At 43.5% G+C, this 26,298-nt stretch overlaps 1 protein-coding gene and 1 long non-coding RNA gene across 9 annotated transcripts; one reads left to right on the top strand and one right to left on the bottom strand.

Annotated features, from left to right (window-relative positions):
• Nucleotides 1-1,041: 1,041 nt before the first annotated feature.
• On the bottom strand, nt 1,042-4,014 carry LOC149268227 (uncharacterized). Its single transcript, XR_016270877.1, has 4 exons — nt 3,826-4,014; nt 2,137-3,723; nt 1,368-2,079; nt 1,042-1,298 (listed from the first exon to the last, which is right to left on the bottom strand). It is a non-coding gene; the product is annotated as an uncharacterized LOC149268227 (long non-coding RNA).
• Nucleotides 4,015-4,064: 50 nt separating this feature from the next.
• LOC108617775 (nucleoside hydrolase) lies at nt 4,065-9,107 on the top strand. 8 transcript variants are annotated; one of them, XM_089473294.1, is made up of 4 exons: nt 4,065-4,220; nt 4,293-4,568; nt 8,062-8,508; nt 8,585-9,107. In XM_089473294.1, exons 2-4 carry the CDS (start codon nt 4,344-4,346, stop codon nt 8,930-8,932), a joined length of 1,020 nt encoding a protein of 339 aa, XP_089329420.1. In that variant the 5' UTR covers nt 4,065-4,220; nt 4,293-4,343; the 3' UTR covers nt 8,933-9,107. The 8 variants fall into 8 exon arrangements, with proteins under 8 accessions (XP_089329420.1, XP_089329419.1, XP_089329421.1 ...); XM_089473293.1 differs by having other exon boundaries at nt 4,066-4,224; XM_089473295.1 differs by having other exon boundaries at nt 4,067-4,224; nt 4,310-4,568.
• Nucleotides 9,108-26,298: the final 17,191 nt, after the last annotated feature.

The following is a 26,298-nucleotide window of genomic DNA, read 5'->3' as shown; positions in this document are numbered from 1 at the left end:
GAGAGAGAGTAGGACAAATGGTACATAGATGTGCTTCATACATAATCACGACCATTTCGTCTAAGCGCTCACAGCGCACTGTTTTTGTCGTCCAATATTTTCACTGCTCGAACCTCCAGCGACCGAGCCGAGCAAATACGAAGTAAAGTGGTCGGCCAACTTAACATTTTCTGCTGTAGAAAAATTTGTTCTACATGTCTAGTCTATGTATGTGTTCTCTGGTCAGTGATATAAGTCACAAATGATTAAATTATGACTCGTGGAAGACTAGGGTACCATTTTCTCCCGACAGAACAGTCTTTTATGATCAGAAAATGAGTGCAAATATGACTGTTTTCAATCGTCGCGCGAATCTTGTAAGACTGACTTACGCTCTGTTAAACTCAACAAGTAAGAAGGCTCTACTCGAGACTGCTCGACTAGTCGATACCCTGAACCCTCCAAGCTGATATTCTAATCGTTCTGCACTTCTTCTATGCACACATACATACACACATAACAGCGCGCTCTGCTAACTGCGCAGTAAGCAGCGACTGCGCTTGGGCTGCGCTGCAATGTGTGCAACATTATAAGAATTTATTTGTTGAATAATTTCTTTTGTAGACAAACGATCTTAATGAAACTTTCAGAGCGTAATCATATGGTTAAAATGTGTGTACATTCCAAAGCACAAGTCTCTAGTACTTGAACTTTTTTACAAATTGGGGGCGAATGGGGCGGGGTATCCAAAATCGGTAAATTACAAAATCTTTGTATCCATTAACTTTATATCCAACGCGAATTTGAAGTCTCCAGGCCTAAAAGTGTTCAAACACTAACCAGAGAACACATAGACTAGACATCTAGAACAAATTCTTTCGCCGACGAAAAACTGCGCTGAGGAGACTACACAACTTCGTATTTGCTCGGCTCAGTCTCTTGAAGCTCAAGCAGTGAAAATATTACACGACAAAATCTGTGTGCTGCAAGCGCTCAAACGAAATGGTGCTATTCTTATATGAAGCACGACTACGCGCTATTTGTCCTACTCTCTCTCTCACTCTATCTCTCTCTATGGTCTCTCAAATACAAGCAGCGCACAGAAATTAAAAATTGTTCGCGACGATCCCAGCTCTTTCCTTTTGAGTGAAGGGTAAGGCTTCCCAGGTAATTCCTTTATATACTTAGTTACTTTATTGTAAGATAATAATGTTACTGATTGACCACTTTTAAGGTAATTATTGAAATTAGCTTCTATATACTTGGCCGACCTCTGATTAAGTGCCCGCCATGCTTCAGCCGGGATAACATAGCCAAATCTGAAAATATGACGTCACAATAGATCTTTTAGTTAACATTAAAAGTAACGGAACTGCTCTTTGCGCAACCTATTTTGTCTTTTAACACTCCGTGTGCATAACCTAAGAGAGCAAAATAAGTGTGCAAAACGCTTTACACTAGTTGTCTCATCTATGTGCTCTCTGGTTAGTGGTGTGACATAATTATATACTAGAGCTGGCAAAATATCGATAGTGAACTCATTCGATATTTTCGATATTTTAAGAAAGATAATTCGATACTATCGATACTATCGCTAAAAAAGTGTTATTGACGGAACAACTCAAATATTTGAACAAAGTACGTTTATTTAACTCAAGGCAAATCGAATAGGTTATATAAATAATATTAAATTATAATTAGTCAAAATTTAATTCATTCGTTGAACTTTATAACAAAGTAAATAAACTAAAAGATAACTTTGATCCAATAAACTTCTAAGCTACAAACTTCTTATAATCTACAAAACACTGTAAGTTTCTTAAAAACTACAAGGCAAATCTCTTATAAATTACAAACTATATCAAACTAATGAGATCCATTAGATTTCTTAAAGAAATAAAATAGAACTAAGCAACTTTAATTAATGCAGTCATTTTTTTGTAAGAATAGAAGCATATCAACATGGTTTGGCTTTAGGGAAGCCCGTCGATTGCTTATAACAAGTCCAGCCTTACCTCCTCCGATCCTCTCCGATTCCGTCGAAGTAGCTGGTACACATAAAAATTTTTCCGCAAGAACTTTTAGTGTACCTTCATTGTACTAAAATTAATAAACGTATTTTAATTTTAAAATTTGTTAAAAAATTAATACAATTACCTTCCAATATTTTAAAGGATCCACGTCTTCTTCTGAATTCATCTTTAAAAGGTATTGACGAAGCGTTTGACCTTTTAGTCCGAGGCACGGCTTGAATGTTATTTTGCACAAATTCAAAGAGAGTTTGGCTAGTCTTCGTGGTTTTTTCAGTGAGCGTTAATGGCTCTGGTTGGTCTGAATCAAGGGAATCTAGGGAAGCGAGTTCATTTTCGAGAAGCTTTTCCCCTTGAACAGCATTAAAAGGTGAACGATAGCCTTTCTTTTTATATCGTGGATCTAGCAATGTACCGATTCGTGGCAGTGAACGCTCTTCATATTTAGACATCCTATTTTTGATAACATCGATTAAGCATGTGTACGCTTCCAATCCTTCTGTTGTGGTTAAATTATTTTTAATTTTATCTAAATTGTGCATTAGTCCACAAGTGATCGGAATTTTAAGGGATATGGTCACTGTGGTGCTTGATGAGATCTATTTTGTGGCACTCTCAAATGGAGACAGTAGCTTTGCCGAATCCTTTAGAAGGTCAATTTCGTCCGCAGTAAACGGAGGTGGTGCTTTAGATACCATCAAAAATACACTATTGATAGCATCATACATACTTAAAATTCGATCTATCATGTAATAGGCGCTGTTCCAACGGGTGGGAACTTCCTGTTTGAGGCTGTATTTTTTGTTTTTGTTTTTTGGGCTTCTTTAAGTTTGTTGTACATAATTGTACTATTTTTAAAAAATGTTACAGTGCTTTTACATTTAGATAATATAAAAGCCAAGCAATGCAGTTATAGGCAATCTTGCACAACTAAATTTATTGTGTGTGCAAAGCATGGTATATTTCGTTTGTGCAACAGCTCACATGCTTTTATCATTGCGCTTGCATTGTCCGTTACAATAGCTATTACTTTTAAAGATATGTTCCATTTAAAAAAAAATAGCTTTAAGCGATTCCGCATTGTTCTGCGAAGAATGATTTGCCTCCGAAACTAACTTATTTGTTGATAAAACGGCTGTGCGCAGATCGAAGTCCTTTGAGATAAATGAGCAAGTGACTATATACGTCTCATTAGCTTGAGAAGTCCAAAGATCAGTCGTAATGGCACAATGCTTCACGTACTTAAAATTTCAACCAATTTTGCCGTCTTTTCCTCTACTTGCCTTGCCATGAGTACATTGCGCATGGTCGCACGTGATGGCAATTTATACCGTGGATCAAATACATTAAGCATGGCTCGAAATCCACTATCTTCGACTACAGAAAACGGACGCATATCTTTAGCAATATATTTCATAACTGCTTCATTAAGGTCTGAGTTACGTTTGGATGTCGAATCATAGTTAATGCTAATAAATTGATCAATCTTGGCCGAGGAATTAGGCAAGTCGCTTACATTTAATGTTGGATGCGACCGCTTCAAATGGTCGTAGAGGTTGGAAGTGTTCCCGCTAGTTTTATAAATTTTTCCGCATTGCTGTTTTACCATCTATTGATTTTTTGAAAAATGTCCATACTTTAGATTTTCCAACTCTCTGCCTTTTCACTGCAGTGTTTTCTGCATCGAAATGGCTGATTTCATCTTCCTTGTCATCTATATACATATATACATATGTGCATGTATGTATGTATATGCATTACACATATGCAAACGTATTAGAAATTTGGATTTTAAATAAATAAATAATGTAATTACCCTTATTCTTCAGATTAAATACGTATTGATCCATATTAAAAATCACCAGCACAAACGATCGTTAAAATAATATAAATGTTTACTTAAAAAAGTTTAACAACAAGCTTATTTCTTAATCAAATTACTATCTCGAGTTCTTGTTGAATGGAATGTTGAAAAATTTTTCAAAATGACCATTACTATCGATAGATCGGGCAGAACTATCGATATTGCCACAAACAAGCAAAAATTCGATATCTCGATAGTCCCATCGATATTTTGTCAGCCCTATTATATACTATTGGCTCATTCAGGCCAATAATTTATTAGTCAAGTCGACAAGCCGTCAGCATACACGAGGCAAGTCGGGAATCCAGTAGGAATTACCCCCATATCAACAACCTCGGTACGCCCCTGTATGTATGTATAAGCAATATAAAACAGAGTAACATGTCTTAATCAGAATTGATTGTTAAATGACGAGCCAGTAAGTTACTTTTTTCAGCGCTATTCCATGCAGAAATTTGATATTGTTATTCATGTTTGTTGTTACCATGTTTAACATCAACCAAAGGAAAAAATTAGTTATACTGGACTGTGACGGTGGGAGTGACGATGCTTGGGCACTACTTCTACTCCTTCGCGCCGAGGAGTGCGGTATATTACAACTTTTGGCGGTAACCACAAACGGTTGCGGTAATACAACGTGCGAAAATGCCGCACGTAACATGAGACGTATACTGATGGCTTGCTCCAGAAAGGATGTAAGTACATGAAACTATAAAAAACAAGTAAGAAAACTCTAGTCGAGAGTGCTCGACTAGATACTACCAGGGTAGTACCCAACTAATAAAAAAATGCCCATTTAGTATGACTAAAATTTCAATTTTGATGTATGTAAAAATATAAATGAAATACAAAACTCACTTAATAAAATATAAAAATATTTTGAACCAATTAAAACAAGTAAGAAAGCTCTAGTCGAGACTGCTCGACTACGAGATCCCCTGAACCTTTGGAGCAATAGATATTTCAATAATTTTTCGCGTCTTTCAGCTTACACAAGAAACACGCACACACACACGCACGTACGCACACACAGGCATACATACACACACCCGCATACAGACACACGTACACACACGCATACACACACAAACGCATACACACACACACATAAGCATAAACACGCATGGGCGGCAGTGAGCGCTTACTATGAGAACTTAATTGCTTAATAACTTTTTTTGTGGACGTACGATCTTCATGATTATAATTATAACATAGATACGCATGTAATTGTCAAAGCACAAGTCTCTAGTATTTGAAATACGCTTTTTACAAAAGTGAGGGTGAGGAGGTGAATTTAAGGGTGGGGGGTAAATTTTAACAAAAACCGAAATTGTATAAATTGCATATAAGCATACATTAAAAATTTGGAGACTCTAGCAATAAAGGTGTAGAAGATATAATTTTATAACTGGTTTTCGATAAGGTTTTTTATCGATAAAAAAAGATCGGGATGAGTTATCGAATTTTAATGATAAACTTTATATGCGCGCTGTAATTACGGACATTTAAAAAAAAATTTGAAGTCTCTAGCTCTTATATCTTCTGAAATCGACGCGTTCATACATACGGACAGACGGACAGACAGACGGACAGGGCCAAATCAACTCCGCTCGTAGGCACACGTCAATGCTCATGTCGCATGCATGCACATATAAACATACACAAACATACGCACATACATATAAAGGCACTCAACTGCTTCTACAAATGATTACCCCATCATTTGTGAGCATCGCGGCCCCTGCGTACACACAATCAAACATATGTATGTAAGTGTGAGCAGTTCACAAGATCAACCAAATGCAAATGCTGGGCTTTAAAATTGCTACAGGCAGCAAGAGCCTCGCACATAGGCATACAAATGCTCATAGTACATGTAGCAAGAGAGAGTGTGTGCGTGCACGCTCGTCGCGAAAGCATTTCATTATGAGCACCAACGCTTTCATACCCTTCCCACAAATAATAACGAAAACGCAAATATTTTGTAGGAGCTTGGCAAACGGTTTGAAAAGTTCGGTATACTCTTCACACAGAAGGGAAGGCATGGGTTCTTGCTGCGACGAAATTTCAATTTTCGTGAGCTGCTGCTTGTGCTCACATGCATACATACATATACACATTCGAGAGAGCAGAGAGCATCGAGAGAGAGAGAGAGAGAGAGAGAGCAAGGGAAACATTGAGCATAGAGGGATCTTTTGTTCAAAATTTGACCATCTCGGTCGAGCGCATGAAGCGAAATGATTGTGCGTTCGTATTTTTTCGTAGCTCGAACCTAAAAGTAAGGAGCCGAGCGAGTCCAAAGCTGTCTGGGGTGTTAGAGCCTCAAAAAAAGCGTGCAAAAAGCTTTCTACTAGTTGTCTAGTCTATGTGTTCTCTGGTTAGTGCTTGAACTTAAATGTTTCTATTCGATAAAAACATTACGGGATGATTTATCGAATTTTAAACGCAAACTCGACATCCGCGCTGTATATACGGTCATTTTCAAATTTGAAAAAAATTAAAAACAAACAATCCAGATCTGCTGCTGCTCAATCCGCTCTAGCACATTTGTTTTACTCTCATCTCGCTCTGTTATCATCTCGCTATGTTCTCATCTGGCTCTGTACTCATCTTGCTATGATTTCATCTCGCTCTCTGTTTTTAGCTATCGCCTTCGCTATCTGTTTTCAGCTACCGCTACGGCAGAGCGTAGCACATCATTTCGTTTTGTGCTATTGCTATCGCTACAGATTTTAACACAACGAACTACGAGAGCAGAGCAGAGCACAAACTTTTTATTGTTAGGCTATGGCTCTGCTACGGCTCTCGTCAAAAATGAGAGCGGTAGCGAGAGCAAAACGAAAAACTACGGAGTAGCGTAGCATTTTCAAAAGCTGTTTTGCAAACTTTTTTCGAGCATTGCGTCCCACACAACTCCGTATTTGCTCGGCTTTTCACTTTTAGTTTCGGGCTACGCAAATATACGAAAGCACAATCATGCCGCTTCATGCGCTCGACCGAGATGGTGGACTGTTATACAAAAGATCACTCTATTCCCAATGTTCCCTTGCTCTCACTGTCTCTGTCGATGTCCTCTGCTCTCTCATGTATGTATATGCATGCATGCATGTGAAAAGTGATAAAGTACATACATACATCTAAAATTTGGCGATTCTAGCTCTAAAGATCTAGCAGATATAAATGTATAACTGATTTTCCATATTGTTTTTAATCGACAACAAAATAACGATTTTTGAAGAAAAACTCGATATGCGCGTGCTATACACGGGCGTAGGAAAAAAATTTCAAGTCTCTAGCTCTTATATCTTCTGCGCTGAAGAGACCAGACAACTTCGTATTTGTTCGGCTCAGTCTTTTGCTCAAGCAGTGAAAAAAGGGCACGACCAAATCAGTGCGCTGCTACTGCTGCCACGAAATGCACACGTTCCCAAATGAAGTGCGGCTATACGCTCTTTTTCCCTTACTCTCTCCCTCTCTTTACGCTCTATCTCTATGGTCTCTCAAATAGCAGCAGCGCACAAAAATTGAAATTGTTCGCGACGATCTCAGCTCATTCCTTTTGAGTGAAGGTTATACCAAACTCTTAAAAGCGTTTAACACGCTCATACAAAATGTTAGCGTTTTCATGACTATTTCTAGGAAGGGTATGAAAGCGTTGAGGCGCATAAAAAATATGATTTCGCGACGGGCATGCATACACACACACTTGCAGTCCCTTGCTTGAGCATTTGTGTGCCTGTGTACGGAACTCTTGCTGTAAAGCCCAAAATTTACCGTTGGTCGGTCTCGTGATTTGCATATGTGTATGTATCCATGAAATGGGATGATAAATGTCTGGCGATTCAGTAGTTTTTGTATGGTTTGAATTGTAGAGTGACTGTCAAATGAGCCTTTATGTAATTTTGGCAATAAAGATCATCTTGACATGTGTATCTTATTTCCACTTGAAATTTTTATAGTCCACTTGCCGAGTTCACTTTTTATAGTCCACTTGCCACCGAGCCGAGTAAATACGAAGTTGTCTGGTCTCTTCAGCGCATATTTTCGTCGGTGAAATAATTTGTTCTAGATGTCTAGTCTATGTGTTCTCTGGTTAGTGATTATAACTAATCATGTTTATCAATGTGTACTATATGCTGAGCGACAAATTAATCACATCTTATATTAAAAATTGCTTGTGTTGCTTAGGTACCGATTTATATGGGTGCAGTTGAACCTCTTGCTGGTTATGTTGATGCTGATAGAAAGTTATTCCATGGACGAGATGGATTCGGTGATTGCTTAAATGATGAAAACGGTTCGCATGTGTCCAGCTATGTGCAACCACAACATGCAGTTGTGGCCATACACAAGTTTTGCAAGGATCGACCTCAACAAATCACTATTATTGCGGTGGGTCCTCTTACTAATTTGGCACTTGGCTACACTATGTATGGTGAACACTTTGGACAATGTATCAAAGATATTTACATTATGGGCGGAAACTATCAAGGAGTCGGAAACTCATCACGATCCGCAGAGTTTAATTTCCATTCAGATCCAGAGGCAGCACATGCTGTGTTATTAAAAACTCGATGTCCAATTACTATACTGCCATGGGAACCGTGCACCAAAGAACGTTTCAACATACCTATTGTAAGTAGCAAAATTTCAATGAATGCTGCCTACGGTTTTTTTTTTACATATTTTAATATTAATAAGTTTTTCTTAGGACTGGCGACTGTATGAGCTTGGCAAATGTGCTACTGCTCACAAACACCGTGCAATAGATATACTTAACAAAGTAGAAAACTCACAGTATGAGATTGATAATTGGAATCCCTGTGATGCTTTGTTAGTAGCTGCATGTCTTTTTGACAAGCAGTTTATTAAAAAGTCTAGTACTTGGCACGCTACCGTTGATCTTACAGGAACACACACTCGAGGCCAAATGGTTCTTGACCATTTAAGGGAATGTAAAAAGTTTCCAGAGAATGTTCGCATAATTGAATTTGTTGACGATGAATTTTTCAAACATATTGTAGAGTGGGTGGCTGGATTGCGTGTTACCTTAGACTAAAAGTAAATAATAATAATATAGAACCTCTAACGTCAAGATTATCAAGGCTAAAAGGAATAATTTAATTTATCTATATAAAACATGTAAGTTGTAACCCTCGCTTTCCAAACCGAGTATATGTACAATATAATGTCGTTGTCAATAAAGTGTTTTGGTTAAACATTTCTTAATTTAATTAACGTAACCATTAGAGAAAGATTTGTAAACTAAATGAAATTTAATAAGAAAGCTCTAGTCGAGACTGCTCGACTACGAGATCCCCTGAACCATTCGAGCAACTGATATTTCAAAATTTATTCGCACACGCAACCACACGCGCACACTAGAGATGCCAAACTATCGATGTCACTATCGATGGTCGGGCACTATAGATGGTTCAATGTCTCGATAATGGAGGATAGTATCGTCAAAGGTGCGTGATTAATAGTTATAATTTTTCTTAATTTTGTATCATAGCTTGCAAATGATTGTTGATCGTTTTTCGAATACGCTCTGCTTCATAACATAACCGAAAAGATTGTGCAGACACAATCTTTCTATGAGCGGCTCTATTTGTTTTGTTTTGCATCGGTTTTGGTCAAGTGCTTCGCATTGACTCATTGGTGTGACGATCTCCAATGAGTGTCGCGTAAAGAGAAATACGATTTTTCGCTTACACAAAGACTCTCAGCAAAAGACAGTTTGACTAAAAAACTCAACAGAAATGATCTTCGTGTGCATGTAAATACAATAGAGGACAAAAGTATTTTGACAACGCATTGCAAAAACTCTAACCTCTTATTTCAATTAATTTAACTCAAGCAAACGATCAGTGCTTGACTTGAGCGAAACGAAAACTGAAATAACTGTCTCGCTCAGACCGCGAGCGAGCTAAACCATACGCGACAAAAACAATTTCTGTCTTTTTTATTGTGTGAGTGAAACTTATTTGCAGACAACAAAAATCGATCACTACAATAAAAGCCATAACTTAATAGTTTTTAGGTTTTAGCCTTTAAGTCAATTCAGCTTTTATCTTAAAATGTAATTTCACAAATTTGAAGTGTTCAAATTTTTAAGGCTAAGAATCACTGTTTTCATTGCGACTATCGACCACAATCGATGGTACTATCGGCCGCTATCGATGGTTTGGAAATTACTATCGTCCTCAATCGATGGGGCCCACCATCGATAGTTTGGCACCTCTAACGCACACACACAGTCATCCGCACGCACGCATAAACACGCATTGCTGCAGTGGTGGCTTACTGTGGGAACATAATTGTTTAATAACTTTTCTTGTGGATACCCATTGGCGACGACCTAAATGAGGTCGGTCGAAATAATGCATTACATACGAGAAAAAAGTAATGCATTACCTATGATATTTTTTTCAGCGCATTTGTAATGAATCGAGCAGTCGTCAACTTCCTTTTTGTATGCCCCTTCCCCGCTAATCAACAAACGATTTTCGTCTTTCGTTGTGACGCGACCATAGCTAGCAAATAACTGTTGACACTTTTTCGTTGTCTGCAAATAAGTGTTTTTCACTGACACAATCAAAAAGACACAGACAGAAACTGATTTTGTCGCGACTGGCGTAAGTCTGCTCACGCTCTGAGCGAGACTGTTATTTCTGTTTTCGTTTCGCTCAAGTCAGTCACAGATCGTTTTCTTGAGTTAAATGAAGCAATCAGTCTTCTGCGTATGTATGGGTAATCACACGCGATTGTTGCGTTCTTTTATGTATGTATGTATGCATGTGTTTACATGCACACGAAGGCAAAGATCATTTCTGTTGAGTTTTTTAGTTAATCAGTCTTTTGCTGAGAGTCTTTGTCCGATTCTAAACAAAACAAAGAGTGCCGCTCAGAGCGAGATCGTGTCTGCAAAATTTTTTCGGTTATGATACGAAGCAGAGCACATACGAAAAAACGATCAACTCTCATTTGCGAGCTCTGGTCGCGACGAAGTCGCCTAATTTCGCCTAATTTAATTTCACGGAGGAGGAATCTTTGAGCAAGCGCCTTAAGATATTTGAAGTTAAATGTCACTCATGAGGGAAACTTGGACATAAGAAGGCAGACTGAAGAGTAAAAAAACAATCGCCATTTGGAGAAGACCTTCGAGCTGAGCGAGCGTCGTCGCAGCGTACTAAAACAGTCACGTGTTATCCCTGTCACGAGGTGGGGCACATTTTTACAGGATCTCGAGTACATAAGAGAGTGGAACTGTGTGTTGTCGATGAGCCAAAAACAATGATGCAACATCGAGGTGAGAAGTATCAGATCATTTTCGACTCGGGCTAAGAGTGTTCTTTAGTTAAATTGCGTCTATCACAGAGGTTGACCGGAAAAAGAACAAACAATGTTGTATCACTAAGCGGTATTGGTAACACCAGTATTATTTATACGATTCAGATAACAAGCAACGTAATGATTAATGGAAATTGTATTGAATTGTATTATTAGGATATATAGCTATAGTATCATGTGCAGGTGTCGAAGACAAAACAGGTGTAAAAGACAAAACAGTTAACATTTGTTCTATAAAAGCCTATGAATATGATTTTGAAAATGTATGCACAGATTTATGTGGAGAAGAGAAAGATCAATTGCTTAAGTTATTGTACTCGTGTAAACACAGGAGATATGTTTATCCGAACCAGCTAGGACTGTACAAAGACGACATTATCGATTTAGCCCTAACGAACGAGAATTACTTCGAGGTAAAGCTCAGGAGCTGTTACAGTATAATGTAATCAGACCTAGCAGTTCGCCGTTAGCTAGTCCGGCTCTTTTGGTAAAAAACAAAAAAGGGGTCAGTCAGGCTCTGTGTTGATTATAGAGAATTGAATGAGAATACAGTGGGCGATAAGTTTCCACTTTAACTAATTTTTGATCAAATAGCCAAACTGAGAGGCTTGTGGATACTATCAGGTGCAGTGGCATAGAGGTTCCATTGAATACACGGCATCTGTCACCCTTGATGGGAAATTTGAGTTTACGGCTATGCCGTTTGGGTTAAAGAACGCACCTTCGGTATTTCAGAGAGTGGTAATGTAAGTGATAGGCGTCTTGGCCTTTACTTAAGTAATTGTTTACATGGACGATATAATGATTGTTGCTTTTGCGAGATTAGAAACGGTTTTTAACGTATTGTCTGATGCTGGCTTTTCACTTAATGGTGAAAAATGTTCATTTTTAAAAGACTCGGTTCAGTATCTTGGATATGAAGTACGAGCAGGTGAAATTCGTCCTAACTTACGTAAAATTGGGCCACTGAGTGCGGCCAACCCCTAAGTCAATCACAAGTTTGAGACAATTTATTGGTTTAGCTTCGTACTTTCGGCAATTCGTGCCAGGTTTGTCTCAGATAATGAAGCCCCTTTATTCACTGACTTGTGATAAAACTATCTTTAACAGTGGAACTGCATACTGATGCAAGTTCAATCGGGTACGGAGCGATACTCTTACATAGAATAGAAAATAAACCATATGTCATAGAGTATTATAGTAAGACAACAACTAAATGTGAATCTAAATACTCGTTCCATGAGTTGGAAAGTCTAGCAGTAGTTAAGGCAGTAAAGCACTTTAGACATTATTTGATTGGAGTTAAGTTCGTTCTATTTATAGATTGTAATTCTCTAAAGGCGTCGAGAACGAAAATTGAATTAACACCAAGGGTATATCGATGGTGGGCATTTTTACAATCCTTCGACTTCGACATACAGTATGGGTAAGGGAAGCGGATGGCCCACGTAGATTTTGTCTCTAGGAATCCCTTGCCCAACAAGAAAGAAGTGTCACAAAATAAAGTCCTAGAAAAACGCGTAGAAATTTTGACAGTGCTGACAGTGTGTGTTATAAATGACCTTCCTAGTTGTATCTCGTATTCCACTATATTTATGTATGCTGATGGTGTAAAACTTTGCCTTCCATACTCCAGGGCAAACGGACATCATCACCTTCAAGATGACCTAAATGCATTTCAACTATGGTGTGTGGCAAACCAGCTGGACTTAAATTGCTCAAAGTGTATGACAATGACCTTCAGTCGTACCGTTCCTCTAATTGTTGATTATAAAATTAGCAATATTTCCTTACGACGCATCTTTACAGTCAAAGATCTTGGTGTGTTCTTTGACTGTAAACTTAACTTTAATCTTCATATTTCTACCATCATTAATGAAGCCAAAAGTGTGCTTGGCTTTATTAAATGTTGGTCTAAGGAATTTAAAGATCCTTTTACTACCAAGCGCTTATTTACTTCGCTTGTGCGTCCTATCTTAGAGTATTGCTCTGTCGTAGGGTCTCCGCAACATAAACTGTATCAGGATCGTATCGAATCGGTCCAAAAACAGTTTCTTCAATTTACGATTACCGTCTTATCATAGTAGGCTCCAGCTAATTGATCTTCCATCGCTAACCAATCGCAGAACAATTTTAGGAATTGTTTTTCTGCATAAATTGATTAGTGGTGATATTGATTCGTCCTCTTTGTGGGGTCGTCTAAATTTTTCGGTTCCGTCCCAAGCAACTAGACACTATCGTCTGCTTCATTAACCTGTGTGCACTAGGGATTATTCTTTGCACAGTGCGTTTCATGTTCTTTGTGCTAATTTTAATAAATATTGTCACGTTTTTTCCTTAGAGCTCTCTCTTCCTAAAATAAAAAGTTTACTATCAGCTTATCTTAGGGAAATCACTCACAATGCCCAGGCATAAGCATTGGCATACGTCTTTTTTTTTATACCCTGAACCCATTTTCAATGGGAAATCAGGGTATAATGGTTTTGTTGAAATGTATGTAACAGGCAGAAGGAGGCGTGGCAGACCCCACAAAGTATATATATTCTTGATCAGGGCGACGAGCTGAGTTGATTTGGCCCTGTCCGTCTGTCTGTCCGTCTGTCCGTCTGTCCGTCCGTCCGTCTGTCCGTCTGTCCGTATGTATGAACGCGTCGATTTCAGAAGATATAAGAGCTAGAGACTTCAAATTTTTTTTAGAATGTCCGTAATTACAGCGCGCATATCAAGTTTATCATTAAAAATCGATAACTCATCCCGATCTTTTTTTACCGATAAAAAACCTTATCGAAAACCAGTTATAAAATTATATCTTCTACACCTTTATTGCTAGAGTCTCCAAATTTTTAATGTATGCTTACATGCAATTTATACAATTTCGGTTTTTGTTAAAATTAACCCCCCACCCTTAAATTCACCCCCTCACCCTCACTTTTGTAAAAAGCGTATTTCAAATACTAGAGACTTGTGCTTTGGCAATTACATGCATATTCATGTTATAATCATAATCTGAAAGTTTCATGAAAATCGTACGTCCATAAAAAAAGTTATTAAACTATTAAGTTCTCATAGTAAGCGCACACTGCAGTCCATGCGTGTTTATGCGTGGGTGCTTGTGTGGGTATGTGTTTGTGTATGTGTGTGTGTATGTGTGTGTGTATGCGTTTGTGTGTATGCGTGTGTGTGTGTGTATGTGTGTCTGTATGCGTGTGTGTGTATGTGTGCCTGTGTGTGCGTACGTGCCTGTGTGTGTGTGTGTGTGCGTGTTTCTTGTGTAAGCTGAAAGACGCGAAAAATTATTGAAATATCTATTGCTCCAAGGGTTCAGGGGATCTCGTAGTCGAGCAGTCTCGACTAGAGCTTTCTTACTTGTTTAATATTTATTTTTTATACCCTGAACCCATTTTCAATGCGAAATCAGGGTATAATGGTTTTGTTGAAATGTATGTACCAGGGAGAAGGAGGCGTGGCAGACCCCACAAAGTATATATATTCTTGATCAGGGTGACGAGCTGAGTTGATTTGGCCCTGTCCGTCTGTCTGTCCGTCTGTCCGTATGTATGAACGCTTCGATTTCAGAAGATATAAGAGCTAGAGACTTCAAATTTTTTTTAAATGTCCGTAATTACAGCGCGCATATCAAGTTTATCATTAAAAATCGATAACTCATCCCGATCTTTTTTTATCGATAAAAAACCTTATCGAAAACCAGTTATAAAATTATATCTTCTACACCTTTATTGCTAGAGTCTCCAAATTTTTAATGTATGCTTATATGCAATTTATACAATTTCGGTTTTTGTCAAAATTAACCCCCCACCTCTAAATTCACCCCCTCACCCTCACTTTTGTAAGGTAGTTGCTTTGGCAACTACATGCATATCCATGTTGTAATCATAATCTGAAAGTTTCATGAAGATCGTACGTCCATAAAAAAAGTTATTAAACAATTAAGTTCTCATAGTAAGCGCACACTGCAGCCCATGCGTGTTTATGCGTGGATGCTTGTGTGTGTATGTGTTTGTGTATGTGTGTGTATGTGTTTGTGTATGTGTGTGTGTATGTGTATGTGTGTGTGTATGCGTTTGTGTATGTATGCGTGTGTGTGTGTGTATGTGTGTCTGTATGCGTGTGTGTGTACATATGTATGCCTGTGTGCGTACGTGCCTGTGTGTGTGTGTGTGCGTGTTTCTTGTGTAAGCTGAAAGACGCGAAAAATTATTGAAATATCTATTGCTCCAAGGGTTCAGGGGATCTCGTAGTCGAGCAGTCTCGACTAGAGCTTTCTTACTTGTTCTTACTAGCATAGCTTCAACTAGCATAGCTTCACTGACCATATTTGGCTGTGAGACGTGGGCATAGTCGGCCGGACTGGCAAATAAAATACCCCCATCGGGGGTTACTATTGAAATTATATCCTGTACTTTGTATGGGCTTTTTAAAATTAAAATTGACTCTCGTTTTTATACCCTGAACCCATTGAAAATGGGAAATCAGGGTATAATGGTTTTGTTGAAATGTATGTAACAGGGAGAAGGAGGCGTGGCAGACCCCACAAAGTATATATATTCTTGATCAGGGTGACGAGCTGAGTTGATTTGGCCCTGTCCGTCTGTCTGTCCGTCTGTCCGTCTGTCCGTCTGTCCGTCCGTCCGTCTGTCCGTCTGTCCGTCTGTCCGTATGTATGAACGCGTCGATTTCAGAAGATATAAGAGCTAGAGACCTCAAATTTCTTTTAAAATGTCCGTAATTACAGCGCGCATATCAAGTTTATCATTAAAAATCGATAACTCATCCCGATCTTTTTTTATCGATAAAAAACCTTATCGAAAACCAGTTATAAAATTATATCTTCTACACCTTTATTGCTAGAGTCTCCAAATTTTTAATGTATGCTTATATGCAATTTATACAATTTCGGTTTTTGTTAACATTTACCCCCCACCCTTAAATTCACCCCCTCACCCTCACTTTTGTAAAAAGCGTATTTCAAATACTAGAGACTTGTGCTTTGGCAATTACATGCATATGTTATAATCATAATCTGAAAGTTTCATGAAGATCGTACGTCCACAAAAAAAGCTATTAAGCAATTAAGTTCTCATAGTAAGCGCTCACTGCCGCCCATGCGTGTTTATGCTTGTGTGTGTATATGTATGTAATTGTTTGTGTATGTGTGTGTGTGTGTGTGTGTGTATGTGTGTGTATGTATGTGTGTGTATGTATGCGTTTGTGTGTATGCGTGTGTTTGTGTGTATGTGTGTCTGTACGCGTGTGTGTGTATGTATGCCTTGTGTAAGCTGAAAGACGCGAAAAATTATTGAAATATCTATTGCTCCAAGGGTTCAGGGGATCTCGTAGTCGAGCAGTCTCGACTAGAGCTTTCTTACTTGTTCTCAATAGCTTTAAGAAATAAATAAATAAAAAAAATAAAGGTATGCACGTAATTATATATATGAAAGTACGTATTTGCTGTGCGTTTATATGCATATACGTGCATATACATGTTGGTCCACACAGCGACGCGAATACTGTTGGAGCAACCCTCGCACTGGAAAGGAGGGTCAAAGTCCTGTTAGAGGCGATCTCTTTCGCTCCTACAGATTCAACAATGGGCTCGCGTCGCACGCACGACGATCATCGGTGACCGTTAGCCGAGGTGCCGTTCGGGCCGGGTGATAGCAGTGGACATTTTCACTCGCATGGCAACAACGGTACTTCGGCCAATGGGAGGCTGCCACGCAATTTGGCGGGAAAGTGGCGTCACCCACATCACGCCACTTTACCGTTTTTATGGGCACGAGCGACAGAAAGGCCCCGCTCCAGAGCCGAACAGGCCCCGTTACCACACGAGGCAGGGCCTGTGGCTGGGGTATAAAAGGCCACGAGCAGCTCCATACGAGGCTGTCGAAACTATAGTGAAGAGAAGATATAAAGTGAAAGTCGAAGTGCGTGAAGAGAGTGCCAAAGTCAAGTGAAAGTCAATGCGAGTGGTAAATCAGGACTCCCAGGAAATCGTGGGAACAGCAAGGATATCGTGGGAATAGCAAGGACATCCAGAGGGAATCCTTGCGGATCATAAGCGGCACCGATCAGGACATCGGTGCATATCAGCGGGTTAAGCGACGCCTGCACATCTGAGTAAGCCCATCTAAGCCCAGCTTAGACTCGGGATAAACCGAAGGTTCGTTACAACTGGCGCCCAACGTGGGGCCTTGCGATAAGAGATTAATTAGCGAATATTTGTGAATATGGTGCGAGCGTGGGTATATAATCTGAAAAAGGATGAAGTGCTGCGGTATGGTGACGAGTTCGGGGTGAGCTTGTCAGGCACACTGGACGCGATGCGGAGGCAGTTCGGCGAGTGGGTTGAGAGGAATGATGGAAGCATTCCTTACTCACTGAGGATCGCCGAGCTGGGGCGACTGCATGGACGCCGTGCCTCTCTCAGAGATGAGGCAACAATGGCCGTCACGGAGGACGACCTGGAATCAGAGCTTGCGTATGTGTCGCGGCTCTGTGTGCCCTCCACAAGCGCAGCAGCGCGACTGCAGGACACGCGACAGGGTGAGATGAGAGCCACATCCACACCGCAGCCTGAAATAAGGCCACGAGGACTCGGCAGCACAGCCCAAGAATATCCAAAGGTGGCCAAGCAAGTGCGAGAGTGGAGCTTCCGCTTTTATGGCACCACAAAGCCTTTGGAGTTCTTGGAGCAGGTGGAGTGGTCGGCTGAAACATATGGCCTGGATCTGGACATGATCCCGCGGGCGATGCCAGAGCTGCTGAAGGGCATGGCATTAAAATGGTATGTGGCCAACAATCGGCACGGCGTGGGCGACATTCGTGCGCAGCTTCCAGGAGTTTTTCCTGTCCAGAGGCTATCTGGTGAAGCTGGAGGGGGACGTCAAACGCCGGAGGCAAATGGTAGATGAGAGCTTCAAGGTCTACATGGTGGAGATGCAGACGCTCATGCGGCCTCTGCGCTGTGGAGCAGACCGCGAGATGAAGCTCATCTACAACAATAGCCTTCCCGATCTGCGTGCCTACACCCGCCCATATCAATTCCATAGTCTAGTGGAATTGATGCACCTGGCAGATGAGTTCGAGGAGCTGGAGAAGGACCGCGAGAGGTTGCGACAACAGCCACGGCCTCGCCGGATGGAGTATCGCCGCATGGAGGATGAGGCAAAGCCTTCGCCTGCGCCAAGGACAGGCACAGCCGGAGCACGAACACATATCCCGAATCCAGCCAGGGCATGCCGAGTGTGTGGCCAGGAGGGGCACCGCGCTTTTACGTGCCGCAACAAGGCACTGGATTTCTGCTGGCAGTGCGGGCGCATTGGAGTGAGAACGTTTGCCTGTTGCCACTCGGGAAACGAACAGCGGCACCCGCCATCAAGGGGCGAGCGGGAGCAGCGGCCAGGAGCCCCCAGGCGCTAGTGGGCCGTCTTCTGGATGAAGGCAGCCAGATGACAGCGATCGTGGCCATTGGAGCCACTCAACAAAGAGCTACGATCGACACGGGAGCCACAAGCAGCTTTATCAGCGAAAAGCTTGCTGACAGGCTCAGAGGAGTGGGCGTGGTGCGTGCTACACGGTGGCGCATACGCTCGGCGGACGGCAGTTGCAGTCAGGTGGACTCGCAACTGGAGAAGACGATCAGCCTGGGGAATCAGCAAATCCAGATCCCGTTGCTGATTCTGCCAGGAGTGATCGACGATTTGGTGCTGGGCTGGGATTTCTTGGCCATCATGGGCACCACACTGGAATGCGGCGGCTTGACACTGAGGATCAAGCCGAGAGTTCCACAGTCGAGCGGACAGTCGGAGAAGAAGCTGTCCGTGGCTGTGGCCAGTGCGGAGGCGGACCCAGAGACGCCAGCGGAGGCGAACATGGAACAGCTAACGCCAATGCTCGAGGACCCAGAGGTGGACGCTTTTCTGAGGCATGAGCTGGAGAAGTTCCAGCATGTGAAAAGCACCACCAGGATCACGGAACACCGGATCAGGATGCAGGACAACAGGCCCATAAGCAGCGCTACTTCCCCAAAAATCCAAAAATGCAGGCGGAGATCAGCCTGCAGGTGGATGAGCTGCTGGCCAAAGGCTGCATCGAGCCCTCGAAGAGCCCACATAGCGCGCCGATTGTCATGGTTCGCAAGAAGAATGGGAAGTGGCGGCTATGTGTGGATTTTCGACAGCTGAACAGCAGATCCATTAAAGATGCATACCCTTGCCGCGTGTGCATCACATTTTGGATCAGCTGCGAGAGGCGCGCTACATCAGCAGCCAGGATTTGAAGGATGGGTATTGGCAGATACCGAAGGAGAAGGCCAGCAGACTACTGACGGCATTCACGGTGCCAGGAAAGGGGCTTTATCAGTGGAAAGTGATGCCGTTCGGACTCCATTCTGCGCCGGCAACATTTCAGCGAGCGCTGGACCAAGTTATCGGCCCAGAAATGATGCCCCATGCCTTTGCCTACCTGGACGACATCATCGTCATCGGCCGGACACGACAGGAGCATATGAACAGCCTACGAGAGGTGTTCCGGCGACTGCGAGCTGCCAACTTGAAAATCAACATCGACAAGTGCGAGTTTTTCAAGAAGGAGCTAAAGTATTTGGGTCACAAAGTCACGGAGGATGGCATTTGCACGGATCCAGAGAAAGTGGCCGCTATCGCCGAGCTGAAGCTACCCACAAACGTAAAAGAGTTACGCCAATAGGTGGGCTTCATGGTACCGCCGCATCGTACCAGACTTTGCAGCTACAGTGCATCCGCTAAATGCACTGCTTAAAAAGGGCACGAAGTGGGAGTGGACGGAGGAGCGGCAAAGAGCTATTCAGCTACTAATCTGGGGCATACGGAAGCTCAGGCTATACCTGGAAGGCTACAAATTTGTAGTGGTCACTGACCATATGGCTCTGAAGTGGCTCAATTCGATCGAGAGCCCAACAGGAAGGATTGCCAGATGGGCACTGGAGCTGCAGCAGTACGACTTCGAGATTTGCCACAGGAAGGGCAAGCAGAATGTGGTAGCAGATGCGCTCTCACGGCAGCCTCTGGGAGAGGAGGCTTGCCGTTTGGTCAAGAGCAAGGAGATGCCAGCTGGGACAGGATGTCGCTGGCTCACAAAGCTTCGACAGGACATAAAGAAGGCGCCACATAAATTTCCAGACTATAGGGAAGAGTCTAGAAACTTATATCGGCACATTTCGCATCAAGCCGGCCACGAGGACGTGGCTGCATGAAAGTTGTGCGTGCCGGCGGACCGGCGCAAACAAGTACTGGAGGAGAATCACGACGCAGCCACCGCTGGCCACCTTGGGAGCCGAAAAACAATCGCTCGGGTGGCAGCGCGGTATTACTGGCCAGGTATGTACCGGGATGTGAGAACGTACGTACAGCGCAGTCAGCTGCAAGCTGCTGGGCAAATGCTGACGCAGGAGCCCGAGGAGCCATGGGCAACAGTTGGTGCCGATTTTCTTGGCCTATTGCCGAGATCAAAGCATGGCAACACCATGCTTTCGGTTTTCATAGACCGCTTCTCGAAATGGACGGAGTTGGTGCCGCTGCGGAGTGCGAATAGCACAGCTCTCCAGAAGGCATTTCGAGAGCGGATTTTGGCTCGGTTTGGTACGCCGAAGGTGCTCATTACGGACAATGGCACCCAATTCACCAGTCGGGCATTCAAGGCGTTTCTGGAGGAGCTTGGGGTACGTCACCAGTTGACAGCACCATACACACCTCAAGAGAATCCCACTGAGAGGGTCAACAGTCAACAACAGTGAAAACGATGATTGCGCAGTTCGCTGGAGGTGACCAGAGATGCTGGGATGACACATTGCCGGAGTTGACGTTGGCGGTCAACATCAGCGTGTCAGCATCTACAGGATATTTGGCAGCTTTTATCTCACCAAGGGCGAGAGCCAAGGTTGCCCAAATCGCGGGCAAAGGAGCGCCACTTGTCTAATGCCGCAGAGGGATTCGCAGCAAAACTGGCACCACGCTATGGAGGCCCATATATAGTGACCAGTTTTGTGTCCCCAGTCATCTGCTGGATCAGGTCGGAGGCAGAGAAGCGGACCAGGACGGCGCATGTGGCGGATCTCAAGCCGTGGAGAGGAGACACGGGTGAGCAATAGAACTGTTTTGTTTTTATACCCTGAACCCATTTTCAATGGGAAATCAGGGTATAATGGTTTTGTTGAAATGTATGTAACAGGCAGAAGGAGGCGTGGCAGACCCCACAAAGTATATATATTCTTGATCAGGGCGACGAGCTGAGTTGATTTGGCCCTGTCCGTCTGTCTGTCCGTCTGTCCGTCTGTCCGTCTGTCCGTCTGTCCGTATGTATGAACGCGTCGATTTCAGAAGATATAAGAGCTAGAGACTTCAAATTTTTTTTAGAATGTCCGTAATTACAGCGCGCATATCAAGTTTATCATTAAAAATCGATAACTCATCCCGATCTTTTTTTACCGATAAAAAACCTTATCGAAAATTAAAATATATAAAATTATATCTTCTACACCTTTATTGCTAGAGTCTCCAAATTTTTAATGTATGCTTACATGCAATTTATACAATTTCGGTTTTTGTTAAAATTAACCCCCCACCTCTAAATTCACCCCCTCACCCTCACTTTTGTAAAACGCGTATTTCAAATACTAGAGACTTGTGCAATTACATGCATATTCATGTTATAATCATAATCTGAAAGTTTCATGAAGATCGTACGTCCATAAAAAAAGTTATTAAACTATTAAGTTCTCATAGTAAGCGCACACTGCAGCCCATGCGTGTTTATGCGTGGGTGCTTGTGTGGGTATGTGTTTGTGTATGTGTGTGTGTATGTGTGTGTGTATGCGTTTGTGTTTTTTTTTTTTTTTTTTTTTTTTTATATTCATTTATTAACAAAATTATATAGCAAATTACAAGTTGCGTGGTGGCTAGGATAGCGCGCGGTGCTTGCGGGACGGCCGTAAAGCATTGCTTCGCAAGCACTATGCGCTACCTTAGCCTGGGACAGCTCATCTTCTCGATCGCTCGACTCTGCGGAGCTCCATCATCACCGTGGCCGCGAAGGTGCTTGTTAGTTCCCAAGCTTCCTCCGATTCCAGCATGGCGTTGACTAAGTTGTCCGCTCTGATGGAGCGGCCCACTGCCTCTTCCAGACGACGCCTCTCCTCCAGGAACCGTCCACATTCGAAAAGAATGTGGTTGGCGTCTTCCACATGCCCTCGCTCGCACCAGGGGCACTCGTCAGATTCCTCGTGGCCAAAGCGCTTCAAATAGCTCCGAAAGCATCCATGACCCGAGAGGATCTGCGTAAGGTAGAAGTTAACCTCGCCATGTTTGCGGTTAACCCATGGTTCAAGCTCCGGGATGAGCTTGTGCGTCCACCGCCCTTTAGCTGAGCTATTCCACCTTCTTTGCCATCGTGCGATGCTGTTCGCCCTGACAACGTTGAGTCGCGTAGGCCCGTGCGAATTCCGCTCCACGGCTTCGGCGACCAAATACTCCAGTGGCACCATACCGGCTATGACGAGCGCCGCGTCATCGGAGATAGTCCTGAAAGCGCAGCTGACTCTGATTGCGCTCAGCCTGTAGATCGCGCAAATGCCTCGGCTGTAGCTCGGCGTTGCCATCGCTCTTGTCCATATTGGCGCAGCATAGAGGATGACAGACCTAATGACGCTCATTAGGAGGAGACGTCGTTGCTGTTTAGGTCCCCGCGTGTTAAGCATGATTCTCGAGAGAGCTCTACAAGAATCAGCTGCCTTTTTATGCACATATTCTAAGTGCTCGCGGAAAGTTAATCTTGTGTCTATCATGACACCAAGATATCTTATCGCCCTCTTGGACGCAATGGTGACGCTGCCGATCTTTATATTGGCAGTTTCCACTCTTTTGCGACTGCTGACTAGTACAACTTCGGTCTTGTGTGCCGCAAGCTCGAGCCCAGCTCCTGTCAACCAGCTTCGTATGCGATTGATACTTTCGCTGCACATATCCTCTGTATCTTTTAGTTCCTTTCCTATGGCTACGACAGCTACATCATCAGCAAAGCCAATGGTGTGCGCGCCTGCTGGTAGTTCCAAGCGCAGTACGCCGTCGTACATGATGTTCCATAGGAGAGGCCCCAGCACTGAGCCTTGGGGTACTCCAGCTGACACTGTATGAGTTTGGGGACCCTCACTCGTGTTGTATACCAGTGTTCTTCCTCTGAAGTAGCTCTTTATTATCTCTCTTAGATATTTAGGGATATTATATTGTGACAGCGCATTCAGTATCATATCCCAACTAGCTGTGTTGAAGGCATTCCTTACATCCAGGGTCGCGATGATGCAGTATTCCTTCGTCCCGTGCCTCCATCTGGTGCCTTGAATAGCGGAAGTGGCCAGACCGACAACTTTGTTAAGCGCGTCCGTTGTTGACCGGGCCTTCCGGAATCCAAATTGGTTTGGTGACAGGCCTCCGGCGCTTGCAATCGCAGTCTCCAGCCTAGAGCAGATCAGTTTCTCAAACACCTTTCCCATGGTGTCTAAGAGGCAGATCGGTCTGTACGAAGATGGCTCATCTAGTGGTTTGCCAGCCTTGGGTAGCAATACCAGATTCTGGGCTTTCCATTTTGCCGGGAACGTCTCTTGGATCAGGCATTCATTAAATAGTTCGGCGAACGTACTTGGGTGCAAGGCGAGGGCTAACATCAAACTAACATCAGTTGCATCAACCGGGATTCGAACCGCGGACTTCTCGATCGAGCATCATGCAGCTAACACACTAGGCCACCCCACTCCTTCTAGCAATGCTGGCAAAACTCAAATAGATTCACTGTTGCTGCGCCATCTACCAAAAACGAAACTAACAGCTGATGTGATTCAACGAATGTTTTTGTTGTAGCTGCTGCACGTGCGTTTGTTAATTGGCCAAATATTTGATTATTTTTTATTAATTTTTGACTGAACGGAATTTAATGAAACTTTCAGCATATGATCTACATATTATATTGAATATTTGAGAAATTTAAAAAAAAGAAAAATCATTCACAATTAGATATAGTGGCATCTGATTTGAACTTGAATGTTTATACTCGATAAAAATATAAAAGTGCATAATTTCGGCTGCGAAACGCATCTGTGGCTGGAAAACTACAGTTGCCACCATGAAAATTACGGTATGTGTGTGCGCAACAACAATTTGTTTGAACCGCACGTGCACGACAGCAAGCAGTGTACAGTACTGCGCCGAAAAACTTAGCTGCCAGTGCATGCGCAATGCACAATGCACAGATACAACAACACAGCAGTGCATGTGCAAGCACCACTCATATACGGTACATGCGCAACAACAACGCGCGCAGCTGAAATTGTGTATTTGTTCTAGCGAAAGCGAAAAGCGGAAAAACACAACAAACCGCACGCATTCCAGGCGAAAGAATTTGTGCACACACCCACACAGCGAAGCGAGAGCAAGCGAGCGTAGGCAAGGGTCAAGGGCCTACGTCGGCTGCTCAGCGATCGCTAACGCACGAAGCGGCACGAAGATGTCAAAGTGAGCTACATCTAAAACCGCCAACAACAAAACGTACAGAGACAACTAAAACAGCCAACAACAAAGCGATAGAAACATATAAAACAGCCAACAACAAAATACACAGCGACATATAAAACAACCACTACCGAAGAGATACATAAAACGGCCAACAACAATGCAATAATGCAATGTATGCGTGTGCCGATGGGAGTGTGGGAAAAACGGTATCTGGGCGATACCGTAGCCTGCCTGGAATTCAGCCATAAGGCAGGGAAAGCTAGAGTGGGCTGAACAGAGGACACAGGAGCCGTTATATGCTGCCGCCTACGCAGCCGGCGACGCGGCAGCAGAGGGTATAAATGGGCATGTTGGCATCGGGCCGGTCTTCTTGTGGATGAGTTACCAGAGTGGGCCGACGACGCTCGAGTGCAGTGAGTCGAGTAAAGTGCTCCAAGTGAAGACGAGGAGCATGCATGCATATTTTTGGGTTGCCCATTGGGAGATTGGTTCACCATCGATGCCTGCCACGCGACGAATACAACCGGTTGTCGGTGCAGGGGCGTAGGCGCGTTTTGTTGGCCGATCCTCGCGCACTGGCCAGCGATTTTGCTGGAGCTGTGCGCGAATGAGGAGTGAGCCGCAAAATAGCAGCCGGCGTCAAAGTTCGACACCGGTGGCAGTTGCGAACGACATCGATGTGGCCAGCTCCCAACAGCAATCCAAAAATGTGTCTGCAGTGCCGCAGCGGAGAGGACGACGAGGGAATGGGTGTAGCAGGTGGCTGCCGCACGGGTGTCAAAGCCACCGGGGACTGCAGAACCAACAGGTGAGTTGTGCAGGAGCGTCTGGCATGGGCAGAGGCAGCGGCGGCCCATCATGTATGCGGGGCATGCCGTCGGCATGTGGCTGCTTGCTGGGAGAGTGTGGCTACAGACGCCTGCTACGCGGATGGCTCCACCGGCTATGGATTTTCAGGTGTCGGAAAAAGCTTGGCAACCGATCCTCGCACACTGGCCAGCGACTTTGCTGGAGCTGTGCGCGAAAGAGGAGGGGCCAACAAGCTTACCGACACCAAAGATCTGACACCGGGGTCCATTTGCGAACGACGTCTGTGGCCCGATCTCATAGCAGCAGTACATGGAATGACTGCAGTGCCCCACCGGAGCATCCCCAACGGTCCAAAGAGCAGACGAAACCAGCAGAGAGACGTCTCCCACGGTGAGGGACAACATGCGCCAAATGCATGAAATGGCCATTGCAGTGCGCGCGTGCGCCAATGCCACCGGGGGTTGCAAAACCGAAAGGCGACAGCTCCACACAGCGACGCGAATACTGTAGGAGCGACCCTCGCACTGGAAAGGAGGGTCAAAGTCCTGTTAGAGGCGATCTCTTTCGCTCCTACAGATTCAGCAATGGGTTCGCGTCGCACGCACGACGATCATCGGTGACCGTTAGCCGAGGTGCCGTTCGGGCCGGGTGATAGCAGTGGACATTTTCACACGAGCGACAGAAACGCCCCGCTCCAGAGCCC

This window comes from Drosophila arizonae, chromosome X (genome assembly GCF_054131065.1).
Source record: "Drosophila arizonae isolate 15081-1271.41 chromosome X, UAZ_ARI_1.0, whole genome shotgun sequence".
In the NCBI taxonomy this organism is placed as follows: domain Eukaryota; kingdom Metazoa; phylum Arthropoda; class Insecta; order Diptera; family Drosophilidae; genus Drosophila; species Drosophila arizonae.
This window is presented reverse-complemented; position numbering and strand designations above follow the sequence as displayed.

What these genes read in the sequence shown, in the direction of transcription:
- LOC108617775 (XM_089473294.1), top strand. Translation starts at nt 4,344, where the DNA reads ATGTTTGTTGTTACCATGTTTAACATCAACCAAAGGAAAAAATTAGTT. An exon ending in TGGCTTGCTCCAGAAAGGAT is followed by an intron (nt 4,569 to 8,061) that starts GTAAGTACATGA and finishes TGTGTTGCTTAG; the next exon opens with GTACCGATTTATATGGGTGC. An exon ending in AACGTTTCAACATACCTATT is followed by an intron (nt 8,509 to 8,584) that starts GTAAGTAGCAAA and finishes AGTTTTTCTTAG; the next exon opens with GACTGGCGACTGTATGAGCT.